Source organism: Stegastes partitus, unplaced genomic scaffold (assembly GCF_000690725.1).
Source record: "Stegastes partitus isolate 25-593 unplaced genomic scaffold, Stegastes_partitus-1.0.2 Scaffold1081, whole genome shotgun sequence".
Classification (NCBI taxonomy): domain Eukaryota; kingdom Metazoa; phylum Chordata; class Actinopteri; family Pomacentridae; genus Stegastes; species Stegastes partitus.
In genome coordinates this window covers 162,032-178,046 of record NW_007578812.1, presented here as the reverse complement: position 1 = coordinate 178,046, position 16,015 = coordinate 162,032, and the positions used below count along the sequence as shown (strand labels likewise).

At 44.1% G+C, this 16,015-nt stretch overlaps 1 protein-coding gene across 1 annotated transcript in view; it reads right to left on the bottom strand.

The window, feature by feature from the left end:
* Nucleotides 1–11,448: 11,448 nt before the first annotated feature.
* Nucleotides 11,449–16,015, bottom strand: part of zranb3 (zinc finger, RAN-binding domain containing 3) — a 99,779-nt gene continuing 95,212 nt past the window's right edge. Inside the window, exons 21-22 of the mRNA XM_008295863.1 lie at nucleotides 12,691–12,822; nucleotides 11,449–11,986 (exon numbers count right to left, since the gene is read on the bottom strand). Coding sequence (XP_008294085.1) covers nucleotides 11,888–11,986; nucleotides 12,691–12,822 — 231 coding nt within the window. The 3' untranslated portion in view covers nucleotides 11,449–11,887. The remainder of the gene's footprint in view (nucleotides 11,987–12,690; nucleotides 12,823–16,015) is intronic.

Sequence of the window (16,015 nt, the reverse complement as noted above, 5' to 3'; positions counted from 1 at the left end):
ATCAATATTTTTATGCTAAAAATGGAACCAATGACCAGACAGAGTGTGACAGGGGTCATTTACAGGAACCCAGAGAAAATAATCACCTGGTTCTACGTGTTGTCTCAGCTGTCAACAGTGTTTTTGCATCGTTTAGCTAACTGTTTTACGGGGTGTTCAACTGCTTGTGCAGCTTTACTGTTTTGGTTCAGTCTCACGGCTCTCATCGTCATTTAGCAGCAGCAGCAGGAAACTGCTATGCTAACAAAGGCAAATTAGCAACTAGCTTGTGAACAGCTAAAAATAGTCGACCTAACTAATGACAAGGCGGGTAATGCTAACGTCACCGTCATCCACTGTTTCCGAATGGCCATGCTATTAATTATTAATACAATTTAAACAGGTGGGTTGGATAATTTACCAGGATGTAAATATGCTTATAGGGATTAACTAATTTTTGTGAGTCTGCCTCAAGTGGACATTGGAGGTACTGCAGTTTGTCAGCATTTCTGCATTGACTTCATTTTCCAACCTGGACTCTAAATAAAGGCCAACATTACTTTTCTGTTCACCATAAAAAGTTTTCAAAGTGATCGTGTTCATAGCTTTTGTTTCCCACTATATGAAAACTGAATCCCACTTTACACATAAACTAAATATACGTTTAAACCGCTGCCTTCCCTAACCCTGTTATAGAGCTTTGTTTCCATGGCAACAACCGATGACTAATCACGAAAAAAAAAAGAAGAAGAAGAAGAAGGAAACTCAGCTCATAGTCTTTGCATTCGCTAAGTTATGAAGTGAGTAATAAAACAAAAGAGTCGTTGGAGGCTGCAGTAACCTCCAGGAAATATACAATTGATTAATATTGTCTGCTTGTTCTGGAAGAAGCTCCTCGGTGGAGTGAACGGTTGTAATTTATGTAGAATATATAACGCGCAGCTACGCAGACCTTGTGCAACTAAATGAGCTCTGATGTTTATCTGAACACGGTTAATGCGTTGACTCTATTGTTGCGCAACCCAGCCTCAGGAAGTGCCGCCGAGGTTCGGAGCAGAACCGTGCGGCGGCCGGAGCTTTCAGATGCTCGAAAATGATCAGTAAAAATGTGGAAATGCATTCCAAAGGGGTGCGCAAGGACATAAACAGCGGTGCTGGTTTTCTTGCGGTGATGATTTTTTTTGTGGAGGGTTGGTCACTTAAAAAGAACATCGAGCCGGTAGAAGTCCTTGGACGTCCTGTACTCGTAGCAGCTATTTGGATCATCAGGTTTCTGTGGGAGATGCAGCTGGGTGTCATCGGCGTAGCAGCGAAACAAAACGTTATGGATTATGAGGCCGAGTGGGAGGATGAGGAGGAGGATGAGTTGGTTATTGAGAAAGCTGAATTGGAAAGGTAGGAGTTGAGGCTTTCCAAAGCTGGATTTGGGTCGACAGAGCATAGAAATCTGGTTTTGTGTGTTCGCAGCAGCGGGGTGAAGCAGTGGGGGTGCTGCCAAGGCTTTATTGATATTTTGAGGTGAAGCAGCGCGGATGAAAATAGTGGCTCTGGTTTCGGTTTTGGAGATGCGATAACGGTATCTTGATTCTGTAACTGCATCATAAATACAGTGTTACACAATAACACGGAGCTATATATTTGTATACCTGCTGCGCCAGAGAAGCACAGCAGGTGGAACTTTTTTTTTTTTTCTTCTTTCCCCTCCTCTTTGTTCGCCCGTGTTGCCGTAATGCTGTGTCAAACATTACAGCGCCGACACCGAGGTAATGACGACAAAATATTGCTTTGCTGCTGAAACATCTGTAATTTTCTATCAACATGTTCCTAACAGCAGAGGTGTGTGTGTGTGTGTGTGTGTGTGTGTGTGTGTGTGTGTGGCGGTGATTCATGCCTCTGTGTGTGCATTCGTGGGTGTAACAAAGCTAATCCGCCGTGTGTGTCTCGGAGAAATATCCAAAAGATGCACCTGCTGCAGGATAATTCCTCCCGTGTGTGCCGGTGTCCCCTTATTATCTTCATTTTCTGTCTTTGAATCAGCCTCTCATTAATTTAACAAAGACTCAGTCACTCATTCCAGCACATATGCTTCTGTACATCTGACACTATAAATAACTTATGAAGCATGTTTGCCCATCTGGACGCGTTCATGCACCACATCGCGATGCAAACGCTCTACCTTTATTTGTTTGCTCTGTTTCTTTGACTGTGTTTGATTGTTGTGTTTGCTGCTTGTATCACCTTCATTACTCTCCATCTGCCTTTTTTTTCCTCTCCTCTCTACACCTAAAGCCAGCCACAAACATTATTAAAATTTCATCTGACCTTAGCTAATCTATTAAAAAGCCCCGACGCTGCACGGTGTGAGGAGGAACGTATACAATCATAAACACTGCTGGTTTTGGTGTTGTGAGGGGGAAAATGGGAAGCCCTCCCAAGGAAGATTAACATGAAAAGGACATGTGAGGACCTTTCAGAAGCCAGAGACCCTTAGGCGTTAGCATGCCTCAAACGAAGCGGAGATGTTGTCAGAGAGATGTTGGGGGAGGTGTTTCCAATCGAAACACCTCCCCCAACATCTCTTTGAAGATGGAATCAAGCAGAATGCATCCAACAGTTCATTTGTGTTGTTTTCCGATCCCTACCGTCTTAACAATCGGGCCCACTTCCTGCAGGAGGCGAGAATTAAAGTTCTTTCTCCGGCTGCTCCGATAACTTATTGTGTGCAAATCACATCGACTGTAAACAAAGATGGATGACATCACCTGCAGGCTCGCTGAAGCTCAGCCGAGTGGCTCCGCTGTCGGCTCCTCCTAACTCCCAACTAATCCTAAAACGAGCAAAAAGGTAGATTGTGAGCAGAGTCGAGGCAAATGTCTCTAACAACACCAACCTGCCACTCAGTACAGCCACACCCTTATTTACACACAACTTTAAGCCTTATTACAGTTTAAACAGGTGAATGATACAAAACGTCAACCATCCTGTCGTTGTCATGAGTGAGATGATTAACTACTGAGACCTAAACTGTTTATTTGTTCCAAGCTGTAAACTGGTTATTTCTGCTGTAACAACATGGAAGTCTATGGGAACTGACTCATGTGTAGGGTCAGCCCCAAGTGGACATGTGAGGAACTGCAGTTTTTGGAACTTAACCCGTTGGCTTCATTTCTTTCTTGGTAAATCATCCTATCTTAGCCATCTCTTCCACAGCGTACCAGGGAGGAAGGTTCGGTTAGCGGGGAACACGCTAGCGATGCAGCGAAGTCGACAGTCGTGAAACTCCATCGGCGCTTGTTGTTACGTATTTTCCCGTTGCATACCCTTGAAAACAGCGTATCGGCCCAGGCAGCAGCGTAACGGACCACTACTCTGGAGAGAACCCCGTCTACGACGTCACAGGATGCAAGAAATTGGTTGATTCTGCTAAATCTAGATCACTGCTGTTTTCTTTTATTCCCAATGCCGATATTTTTCTTGTATTTCTGCAAAACTATGGAGACGATGGGAGCATAATTTACCTGATGAACATTAAAGGAGATTTAAAACTAGCGATTGAGACCATAAACTAAATCAGAAAATGTTTCCTGAGGTAACAAATCAAGCGAGAAGTCGGGTCATTTTCTCACCATCTTCTATGCAATCAAACAGCCAGAGGAGTCGCCCCCTGCTGGCTGTTACAAGTAACGCAGGTTTAAGCCACGACAGCGCTAGTGTCACTTTTAAGACCAAGAGGATGTGTGAGCTGGGAGCAGCGACCTCTCTGAAGCTACTGTAGTTGCCTGGCAACCTCACGGTGACGACAACATTTTTATATTTCCTGCACAGAACGCTGCCAATAAATATGAATCACGAGGTGCGTAATCACCCAGTACGGCATGATACTGGGATGCTACGACGTTGGGCTTTCTACTCTCCTCTGACCATTTGTAACAGGCAGAGTTAAGTTTGGCTTCAGACACAGCAGGGCGACGGTGTTCTTTTGAGGCACACCGATGCCTTTAACAGCACCGGAGACACTTTGTCATAAAACAATAATTTGTCACTGCAGCCTCTGAAAGATTCTTGCTTTTACCTCCTTTAAAAAGTTTTTGTCTTCTTCACGTGCAGAAATGTAATCTCACTCAACCCATCCAAATCACGCTCATATATCAGGTGACAAAATGGATCCTAAGCGTCCAGCTGCTGCCAGACACCCAACGCCAGACTTCCTATTTGCTGCGAGCGGCGCCTGTTCGCTAATACACCAGATATGAATCTAGGACATCATGTGTTCAAAACTACTTTTTAGAAAAAAAGTGGAATTATCTCATGGTGTGGACTTATATAAACACTGGCGCGGTGTTGACTGGATTCTTGCACTCTCAGGATTGCGTGCTAAACCGTCCAACTCGCTGAAAAGCTTCTCCAGGTATGTCTGAACACCTCGCTCCCTTTCATCGCGGCTGGCAAACCTGCCCCGCCGTCGCATAATTAAACAAGATTTATATCATCACATAGAATAATTCTGTGTGGGCCGATGGCGAATGTTGCTACGGCCAACTTTCCCCCCTTTTTGCACCGGCCCACTCACGCAGTAATTGAGAAACTGGCATAACTGAATATTCAAAAAAAAAAGAAAAAAAAAAGTGGTGTGGGTGTGAAGATGTCCACGGTTGAGTGGCCAAATGCAACCCACTCAAACAGTCAATTGTGAGAGTACTTATCAATAAATTTCAATGGACGTTTGTGACACAGGTATAATTGGTTTTGCATGAAGTCCGATTTACATAAATGATGAAAGATTGATGACAGACTGCTCGCACACTTTTAATCAGGTGTATTTTTAGCGTGTGTCTGCGGCGGAGTGATTCTAATGTGAGCAGCGTGTCATTGTTTCACGGAGGAAACGGCTCATTCTCACCGTACTGACAGGATCTGGACTGAAGCGAAGGCCTCACAGCCGCTAAAAAAAAAAAACGCCAATATAAGTTTGCAGAATAATTGCTACTAAGAAAAGATGTCCCCTTCCTTTGCTGATTAAATTGGACTAATTTTCTAACTATAAAGCGCCGACGCCAACGCCGAACACGTCTCCAACTTACACCCAGAGAAACAGCTCCTAACACTTCAGACTCAAATTCACCACTTGGCCTCTTCAAACTTATCCCAAACTTTTGGAATCAAGTGTGTGTGTGTGTGTTTTTTTTATTGTTGTTGCTAGTTTTATAATTATGTCTACAAGGTGATAATCATCTAGTGGCAGAAATCCCAGATCTGGATCCCCACCAAAGGCGATTCAATTGTTGCCGAGTCCAAAGCCAATCTGTCCACCAGTATCCGCTGAATGGCGTTCGTACAGTTTGGAGGGAACGCAGCCTCTCAAGGTGGAGGCGAGGGCTCGATCTCCTGCTGGGATATACTATTAAACCTGTAGATTTGATGTGCAACATGTGCAGGAGGGTGAGTCAGGTTCATAAAGCATCAGACATGCTCCAGGATGAATTTCAAAGAGGCTGAGAACACAACTAAAGTGGTTCTTTTTAAGAGTTCGACATGCCAAGAATGCACAAAATGTTCGACTTAAAAAGAAGAAAAAAAAAAAAAAGATCTGCTTTAGTAGATTTTATCCAAACATGTTTTGCCAGCTGGAAACAAGCGGCCACACAGAGGACAGGCTGCTGATATCTTGCCTCGATTTATTCCTTGCAGCCTGCTCACACATGCTGCCGCGCCACTTCATCCACTGTGTGGAATAAATACCGAGTCAACCGAAAGCAACGCCGCTTTTTTTCCGGCTCCCGAAGTCGCGGCGAGGACACTCGGTAGCCGCCGCATTGATGTGTGACAAGGTATCCGCCGCTGTTCGGGCTGCTCACGCTGCGTGTTCGAGGTATTATGGGATGCTGTAGCGCCGGAGCAGAGGGCTGATGGAAGACAGTCGCAATCGCCCTCTGCTCATTAGACGCAGGGCTGACTGTGCTCATTAGGCCGGCGGCAGCGCAATGGGGATCTATTCTCCTGAGGTGACCAAAGGTGCTTACACAGACCTTCCAAGTCTCAGTAATGATGCCCCAGACCTGTCACTCTTGTCACAAGACTGACATGACCTTTTTCTGGCTCATGCACTGAAGAAAAAAAATAAAAAAATAAAAAATCCTAATTTCACAGGATGAGGCAAGAGAGGTCCCGCTTTACCCCTTAAATCCGACAAACCTGCCGGGCTTCGCCTCAACTTTCCCCAGCTGTTGATTCACTTTTCACAAGCGTCAACAAAAGCCATTTCCTGTGAATTTTATTGGCGATTTAAGTGATTGCGATTCAGGTTTTAATCTAAGCACAATAGCCAGACCTTGCCATTAGGACCTATGAAATAGAGGCATGCTGAGCAGCGACGGAGCGGCTGAATAGATGTCTGGAAGCAATCTGTGAAAGATGGCTGATCAATGGCGGCCAAATGAAATGGGAGATGAAAAGATGTCTTTTAAGGCTCATGAAAAGGGAACTTGTTGGAGGGCGTTTTGTTCGGCTTTCCATTTTTAACCTCAATCATCTGAACACAGCGCACATGAAAGGGGAAAGCGCTAATACAGTAGCCCACTGTGGCTTTCTTCCTCTGATGTCAAGTGTCGCCGGGACTCCTGTGTGCCTGCATGTCGCATTTCTGTGTATGAACTATATGTCGAGTTAACGCTGCACATACGTCTGTCTTTTTTTTTTTAAGGGTTCATGCACAGATTAATGTGCTGACGCAGCCGGCTGTAGAAGCACATCTCTATAAAATATGGATGAGATTACATCAGTCCTAAATTGCATTAAGTACAGTTGCCTTGTAAAACAACGTGGTCAGATCCAGTCCTCACAGGGGCCTTTTCAAACAAAGCCTGATTGTAATGGACCACATGAAGCGCCAATTTAGCCCCGCACAAGCTCCGACATACAAATGAGAGCGAACCGCGGCCAAGACATACATTAATCCTGGCCAGATTGGGGCCTGTATGAATTATGCTAAGAACGTTATCTGTTATTTCCCCTGATCTCCTGCTGGGTGAATTGATTGCGTTTTTGGTCTTAATCCGCAGCATGCCATGCATCTTGGGAGACAACCAGGGAGCCATCTTGAATAAATAGAATTTGGACTTGACAAAAGCCGTCTCCAGCTGAGCAATGAGAAAGCATCCTTTTACCAGTGCACATCCCCTACTACGCCGAATGACATTTGAAAATAGCCTGCCGAGGTTTACATGGAATTGTTGTATCGATTTTCTGTTACTCGCTTCAGCTGCAATATCATCTGTGTATATGACACTCATCAGGATGGATAAGCCCATTTTGGAAAATGCCTTCTGTTGCTGGTTGTTGGTCCTCAAGAATCATCACCGCGCAACCAGAGAGGGTGTTTTAATGAGATTAATTAGATCGCTTATGAGTGATGGTCCTCCACCAATTACCTGGGCCATAATACCGTTTTCCTCCACCCAGGGCGTCGCGCTCCGCCGAGCGGTGCCAGCCTTTCTGCGAGCGAGAGGCTGCGGCAGGAAATGATTAATCATCTCATCACCATCCCGAGAGATAAAATGACAATAAAGACAAAAGCCTCTCGTCGGCTGTGGCTGTTTAAAGCCAAGAATTGCCTCCTAAACGTCGACTCCGGAGTTCAATTAGATGATATGGGTGTAGCCTTTTAGAATACAAGCTTTGTCGATGTTGTACCACGGCGCCGCAGAGGTCTGACTGGAGGTTCATTCCGTTCCTGTAATGAGGTTCTGCGGTTCGCATTCCACCAAATGACAGAATATCAGAGGTGCTTTGGCATGACAGAGACAGTGCCGCGGCTGTTTTTCATTCCTGAAGGAGAGCAGCGGGGTTCGGCCTCCCTCGCGTCTATTTCCTTTTCCTCGCTGAAGGGCAGGGAGGGTCACAGACACAGAGGGATCACAGCGGAGAGTATGGCAGCCAGGAATCAAACCACAGCAGGATTCAGCCACGGATTGGAGAGCCGGCGGCTGCACGCAGCGCGCTGTGCAGGCTTTTATTGGCCCTTCTCCATCACACCTGTCACACAAGATTGGGTTTGTAGAAGCGCTTCCTTCAGCTGAAAAGGCCAAAGTAGATTATGGGGGCAGGCGAGGTTGAAATGGAATAACCAATGGAATGGGGCCAGAATATAACGCCTTGCTGTCTGAATGCAAATCCTGATTGAATTATGAATGATTTGTATAGTTTACTGTAAAGTCTCGCCTGGTTAGAACAGCAGTTTTCCAACAATTGAATGTCACAGACCCCTAAAAAGACGCCTTCTGTCACCTCAACCTGTGGGGACATGATACTGAGAATAAACCCCCGAAAATTACAATAATCCTTCTTACACCTAATGTAATATCTGTAATTGAGGTAGTTCCAGTGGAATTGAGTTACAGCGATATTAATCTATTTCTCAATTTGCTGTTGGACCCCCAGGAGCCCCACCCAGGCCCCTGGAGGGCCTCTGACCCACATTGAGAAACACCGGCATCTCTGGTGTTACCGTGCGAAGGAAATGTGACGCTTTTCTTTCTTCTTTTTGATGATGATGTGATGATCCAAGCCAACAACGTGTTAGTCTCACCGTAGGTTTTCGCTAACGTGACACAAACAGGTGTGATTATTGGATTTCTGTGGGACTATTTCCAACAGCGGATGAACACACCACATTAACAAAATGAGGCAACTGAACAGAAACTAATACACACATTTTAGAGTCTTTACATTAAACTGTACGTACATTTATCCAGTTGTGATTTGATGCTACAAGCTAGCTTTAACTCTGTTAGCTTGTGAGCGTAGCGGTTAGCAGAGCGCTAGCTCGGGGCAGACTTATGTGTTTGGATGTTGGTTGAAAAAAATTTCATGTACATGTCAACAAAAATATTTAGAAGAAAAGTGAAGTCAAAAAAGTTAATTATTTCTCCTCTTCCTGATAAGAGTTCCATATTGAGGACAGCTAAAGCTAAAGCTAAAGGCACCAATAGGCTAATTTTAGCATCTCTGTTAGCATAACTTTTCTCAGAAAAATTCTAAAACTTCCTTTATACCTTACTTCTTTTTTTTTCTTTTTTAGCATCAGCTAGCAACAAGCTAATGTGTAGAACACAAAACTGAAGCAGGTTGCTCAAGCTAATCAAGCTAATCATGAAAACAACATATAAAGACTCACTTAACTTAAATTAATCTACAATTCTTGTGCTAAACTTCCAACCGTTACACAAGTTTCCTTTACATTCCTTAAGTTGTAGGTCTATAGAATCAATGTATTCTGAAATATAACAATTTGAACATTTAAAAATAGAAAAACAGACCCAGAACATGTGGATCTGTTCAATTATAACAGTTCAGAGTCAACAGTATTCAAATCTTGTATAATAATAACAATACCACAGTGTAAAAATACTCTTAGAAGTCAAATTTTATTAGTATTAGCATCAAAAGATATCTTTAAAAAAAGCAAAAGTACTAATTAAGCAAAACAGCATATCAGAATATTATTGGATTATAATTACTGATGCATTTATGCGCTCATTGCGTTTGTAATTTGACTTCTTCATATAGTTCATCTGCTTCAGGGCAGCACATGCATTTCTCCTCAGGAATTGATATCTTTATATTTTAATCCATAACGATCACCGTAATGTTTCTGTTGGCTCAGAACTGTGCAGTAAACCGGTCAGTCAGCAGCAGAAACACGCTAGCACACTGGCTAGCAGCGTTAGCCACTGGTCTCTTGTTACTACATTTTCACTTGGAATCGGTCCAGCGTTATATTGCAGAAGCTAAAGGCGCCCCAGACGTGTTTTTAATGAACAGTTTCTGGACACTCGGCGGCTCAGAGGAGCGATATTACAGGGTTTCAGAAACACACACACACAACCTGTAGGACGGATCCACTCGTTGTTGATTTTTGGAACCACTGACCAAAAAGAAAAATATCGAACATCACCTCAGGTTTTCGGTGCTCATTTTTCTCCACACTTGCTGCTGTTTTTCTCTACTTTTTCGACTGTCTTTTCTTTGTCACTATCCTGTAATTTTCTAATTCTATGTAATTACTTCCGCCAGCTATCTGATGGGCTAATTCTGGCCACGTATGCACGCCGTGTTGCTACGTGACCTGCAGAAACATCTCTGTTGATTTCACTTGATGGGAAAAAAAAAAAAAAAAGTTGAGTTTGTCTCTAATGCTGACTTTAAGGAAAGGAAGCGGGGGGCGCGTTAGGTGGAGAGCAAACATGCGAACCTCGGCGGCTGTCCGTCGGTGTTTGAGTCCGTCTTTATTACTGTCATCACCTGCGGAGGTAATGTCTCTCCTCTGGGCTGATAGGTTGTCCAACGCAAACAGTGTCACGCGGCTGCAGCGCTGCTCTTTACCCAGAAGCCCCTCTGGGAGCAACGCGAGACGTCTTCATCGGGGCGCTGCCTCATTATGGCTTCGTCTGACAAACACACTTCCTCCTCTCTTCCAATACACACCTTTTTTCCCGCTGCCAAACACACACGTTTTACCCGCTCGGCGACACTTTGCCGCTACTTTTCTACCTCGCTCACTTTCTCTCTGCTGCACACACACACACACACACACACCTTTTGGGTGTAATAAAACAGCAGATCAGAGTCATTGGCTGCTGACAGGGACTGACACTGAAACCTGCTGTTGTTGGAAGGCTGCCTGGGAGATGTTCATTACTCACAAAGCTTGTCGGTTTGGACAGGAGAGGAACAACGGCCTTATTAAGTGGAGACCTGGAGCAGCCGTAGGGGAAATACACACACACCCACGCGTTCACCCACATGGGCTCCGAGAAAGTTTGAAGCTGTGGCTCCTGCCGACGGCTCTGATAGGCTGCGAGAAGTTGGGGCTGCCAGAAAAAATTTAAAACTTTCCAGGGATGACGGAATTTGCTGAGCTAGGAGTTTGACGCGGCTGACAGACAGACAAATCGTGACACGACGACGTGCGCGACGTCGACGGCGGAGCCTCGGAGCCGAGAGGCGAAGCGAAAACCCTGCTGTGGAGGAATGTGACGGCCTCATTTTCACAGGAGCCTGCTGATATTGATTGGAGTTTCTAATGTCTGTCTGGCTCATTGTATAACTCTCACAAGACAAGATTCAATATTCCCGACATGGCTGAACCTGAAGCCTTGTTTCCATAGTAACTCTGCTCTCCGTCTCTCTAAACATAGCCCTCCTGACTGACTTTAGCTCTGCTCAGATCATCAAGCACAGCTGAAGAGGAGGTAGATGCGTGAACATGGACAATAATGTTCCTGACTTGAGGCGATGAAACGATTTGCTAGCTTGTCGGAACAACCAACGTCCTGGTGTGCTTACAGTCCAAATTGCGGTTAAAGCAGCAGAGGAACAGGAGAAGAAACGAGACGAAGACGGCGTTTATTTCACTCTCGTCCTTCCAAAGAGAGGCGACACTTGTTGAGAGCACCAATGAGGACACCTGGGTGTGTTTGCTGCTGTAGAGTTTTAATCACAAAGCCCCCAATTCATCTCTCACCTGCTACTTTTCACCAAGTTTGCAAAATCTCAAAATAGCAGCATCTCTCTAAACAACCTGCTCCATTTCAGCCTCGAGCAAAAAAAGGGGGCCGTCATAAATCAAAACCGGCGCACTTGTGACGGTTCGGGGACGAGCGGGGAGTTGGCTGAATTTGCATTTGATGCAGTCTTCGCTGTTTTTCAGGTAAATCTGCACCATTTCACCTTCCTCTGTAATTTGGTCCGGCAGGACGCCGACGATATCGTGAGAAAGTGAGGCAGAATATTTAAGAGACTCAAAGGAAACATCTGGCGGGGGTACGTCTGATACTTAACTCGGTGAGAAAACTCGACACATCTTTATCCAAACTGAATCAACAGCCCCTTACTAAACCTTTCTGCCTTTTCATTTCCTGATGAAGAACCTGCTGATGTCTGACGCAACCTTGGAAGCGGCAGCGCTCTTCCTCCTCTGGCTCCGTTCTCTGGCTTGCTGAGCCGTCCTCTGTGGAGAAAAATGGAACATGATGTAAGAGGTTAAATCTGCAGTCGGCAGCTGAAGAGAAAAGTGAGATCAATATATTGAGCATCTCTAGATTAAAGTGTCTGCGCGGTGGCATAAACAGCGAGAGGATCCCCTTATCAGAACGTGCAGGTCTCCACATCAGTTTATATACGTCAACGCACGAAGCGCTTCCTTCCAAACTGACACCCACTCTGACAAAAATGCTTTCTGGCGTGAAAGCAAAGCACATTTGAGGCGACAATGCGAGCTGTGTTTCATGTTGAAACCTCTGCTCTGAGATCAGCTCTGTTTTTAAGAAGTGGATTGTCTGTAATTATGAAATATTGACTGAAGACGCTCAAGAAGGAAAATGTTCCCCAGACAGATATATAGCATTTTCCAACAAATGCTATATATCAATGTGTCATACAGCCACATCATGTGATGTTATTAAAGGCAATATATAGCTCTGTGTGGGCTGCTCTGACTTTTGATCAATGTGTTTGACCATGGATCACATTACTGCCACCACATATGATCCTCAGCATGAGTGATGAGACTTTCCTTTATACGAGGATAAAGGAGAGATCCATCCAGTGTGCACCTTAAATGTTAGACAAATTGCTTTTGCCCCTTAAGCCCTTTGGCTTTAAAAGCCGGCGTTGCGGTTGTTATGGGTGCAGCGGAGCGCAGTGTTCACGTACGGCTTTGTGGCAGACGGTGCAGAGCGTCTGCAGGTTGTCCAGAGAGCACTGTCCTCCTCCGCTGTACACCGGCCGGATGTGGTCGACCTGCCAGAAATCCCCTTCGACCGGCGCTCGGATCATCTCGTTCAGCTGCAAACAGAATGCAATAGTGAGCGTCTGATGTTCTCTCGCGCTGCTCCAAATTGCCAAAAACAAGCTGTGATTGCGCCGCCCTCCCAAACCATCCGTCTATGCTAAAGTTAATTTTTTCTCAGCTGAAGTGATGTCTTTAGCAAAGCTCAGCCTGCTACCGACTACTACGGCGGCAGAAATTTACCAGAACAAATCATTCATATAAAACAAATCTGTGCGGCGCTGCGGGGACGCTTCTGCAATGTGCCTCACAATAACAGGCGATAAAAACAGTCTCACATCACGGCAAAGCACATAAATGGCAGCAAATAATGAAAGCAAACTGCAGACAAAGGGGGCCTCTAATGAAGGTTTAAAATGCTGAGATTAATGTAAGCCCGTGTGACCGCCAGGATTAGACCAGTTGATGAAAACAATATTTCCAGCAAATCAATGACGGCGAACTCTGACCCTCCATTATCCGTCTGCATCCGACGCCTCAGGTGCAGCCACATAAATCACCAAACTGCTCCTGGCCTACATAATGGGCAGCTGTAGGGAAACTTAATCAGCGAGCAACTTGCAAAGGCTGCCTGACAAGGAACACAGAAATTGGGTTAAAAATACCAGAGGGAATAGCACACTACAGTAGGATGCACACTTCTAAATTCCTCAACTTCCTCTAACTTTTTCGGGGGCTGATTACATATTTCAGTTTTCAGCAGTTTACTCAGTGCAAAAGGAAAACTTATGTTGAATTCTTGAGCATGATTGAAAAGTGAATGCATGACTCTATATGTTGTAGAGGACATTTTTCTCTTCACAACACGTCACATGAGAGTCGTCTCTGCCTCGTGACTCTGAGTGGCTTCGATTCATTAAGTTCATCTTCTCCAGCCTGTATAAAATCTAGTTCCTGCTTCATTTCCCTACACCGAAGCTGACAACATGCAACTCTTCAATCCTTCAATAAAACTTAAAATACATATATTTCCTATTATTACACATTGGGGCGGCTGTGGCTCAGGTGGCAGAGCGAGTCGGTGGTCGGCGGTTCGATTCCGCCCTGTAACCTGGTCGTTGTGTCCTCGGGCGAGACATTTGACCCACCTGGCCTGGTGTGGATGAATGGATTGTCTGAGGTGGTGGTTGGAGGGGCAGAATGGCAGCCAGTCTGCCCCAGGGCAGCTGTGGCTGTTTACCACCGCCGGCATGAATGTGTGTGAATGAATAATTGAGAGTGTGAAGCATCTTTGAGTGTCTAGAAAAGCTGAATCTGATCAATTCCTAATATTATTATTATTATTATTATTATTATTACTAGTAGCCTATTGAGTCTTTATTAGTCATAATAAAGCACTTATTAATTCATGACCTGAATTGAGAGCTACTAGTTCATTAACTAAGAGTTGTTCTTCAATAATTAATAATAATAATTTCGCTGATACTAAGTAATGTTACAGTAATTATAAGGTCAAGTCAAGTCACTGTTACTCATATTTTGCATTTAAAACAGCAGACGTTGACTTAAAGTACATTCCAATTGAGAAACTAGATTAATGTTACATTAATATTAGATTTATAAATAAAGTTAGCATCATACAATATTAAATATAATACAAATTTGCATAACTAATTTAAATGTGATCATTAAAACCCTACGTATATGCCGATATGTAGATAAGCATACCCAATATGGTCTCTTCTTATGTAGCCAAACACTAAACTACTAATGACTATATAATAACTCCAAATTAAGTCTTGCTAACTCAGAATATGTTCCCTGTTGAAGTGAGGTCTTGATCAAAACAGTAGTTTATTAACCAACATGCTTCCCGTTCTAAAGCTGCCTCCTCACATACCCTCCTTCATCTTCTATTTTCCTCTAAAGTGAACCATAACTTTGAAATTAAACATCATGTCGTACTGAAGGAGACTTGAAACTATTGTTTGAAGCCATAAACTTATTAGAAAAATACTGACCGAGGTGACAAATCAAGTGAGAAGTCGGCCAACTTCCTCATAGACTTCTATACAATCTGACAAACTGAGACGTCGCCCCCTGCTGGCGGGTGGTAAGAATGCAGATTTAAGGCACAGGCTTTTAGACACAGTCTGTGCTAATGTGCTTAGTAGAATCAGGTCATGCAGAACAAGTGCTTCATAATAAAAGGCCAGTATGCTAATAATACACATGCTAATAAGCAGGTCGTTAATGAGCGTCATGTGACTCGTACACTGGGAGCATCACAGCGCTTCATTCATAACGTTCTGACGCATCTGACCTTTATCACAAAATTGCATCTCCTGTGATTTGTATACGGCACTTTCCCACGCAGCGATTTTGATCATATTTTGATTAATTGTTCACCCCTCAGATGTAACTAATTGTTATTTTCATTACCGGTGAATGTCTGTTTTTTTAATGTATTTATATGACGTACTTAATTAATCATTTAGTTTATAAAATGCCAGAAATGTGTAAAAAAAAAAAATGCTGGCAGGCATAATTGAGTCCAAACTAATAGACACAAATAGCCTCTTTTGATGAAAAACCCCAACATATTTAATTTAGAATAATATAAAATACAGGAAAGCAGCCAATATTCAGATCTAAATGACTAAACAGGCGAGCGAAAAAAATAAAAAATGTGCTGAAGCCAAAGACGCCACAGAAATGAGTGATGGAGCTAACGGGCAGCGACGTGAACCTTCCTCAAACCTGGATTTGTTCCTCTGCAGCTCCACAGCAGCAGATTTACTGAGGTCCAGCGGAGCAGAGCTGGACCATTATGCAGTTGTTTGCTGGCATTGGCGGGTGTGCATTTAAAAAATATGAAAAGCAAAAAAAAAAAAAAGGAAAAGAGGCCAAAAGACGGAAGGAGAAGAAAGAAAGGAACCAAACGAGAGAACACAGAGCGAAGCAAGTGGAAGAGCCGGCGATGATTGGGAGAATTAGGACTAGAGGAAGAGAAGCCTGGTGGGAAGAGTTCAGGCCAAAAATCTATTTCTCTGCTTTGAGAGCTACTCCGCCGACATTAAGGCAGCGAGCTGGAATTGATCCCAACAGATTTAAAGAACAGGCCTCCTCGCGGGGGCAGAGTTCAAACCTCGCACACACACACACAGTCGCTCGCACACATTTCAGTCAATTGAACCTGCTTTTGTGCCAGAACCATGTACCTTCCTGCACCAGAGCCCAACACACACA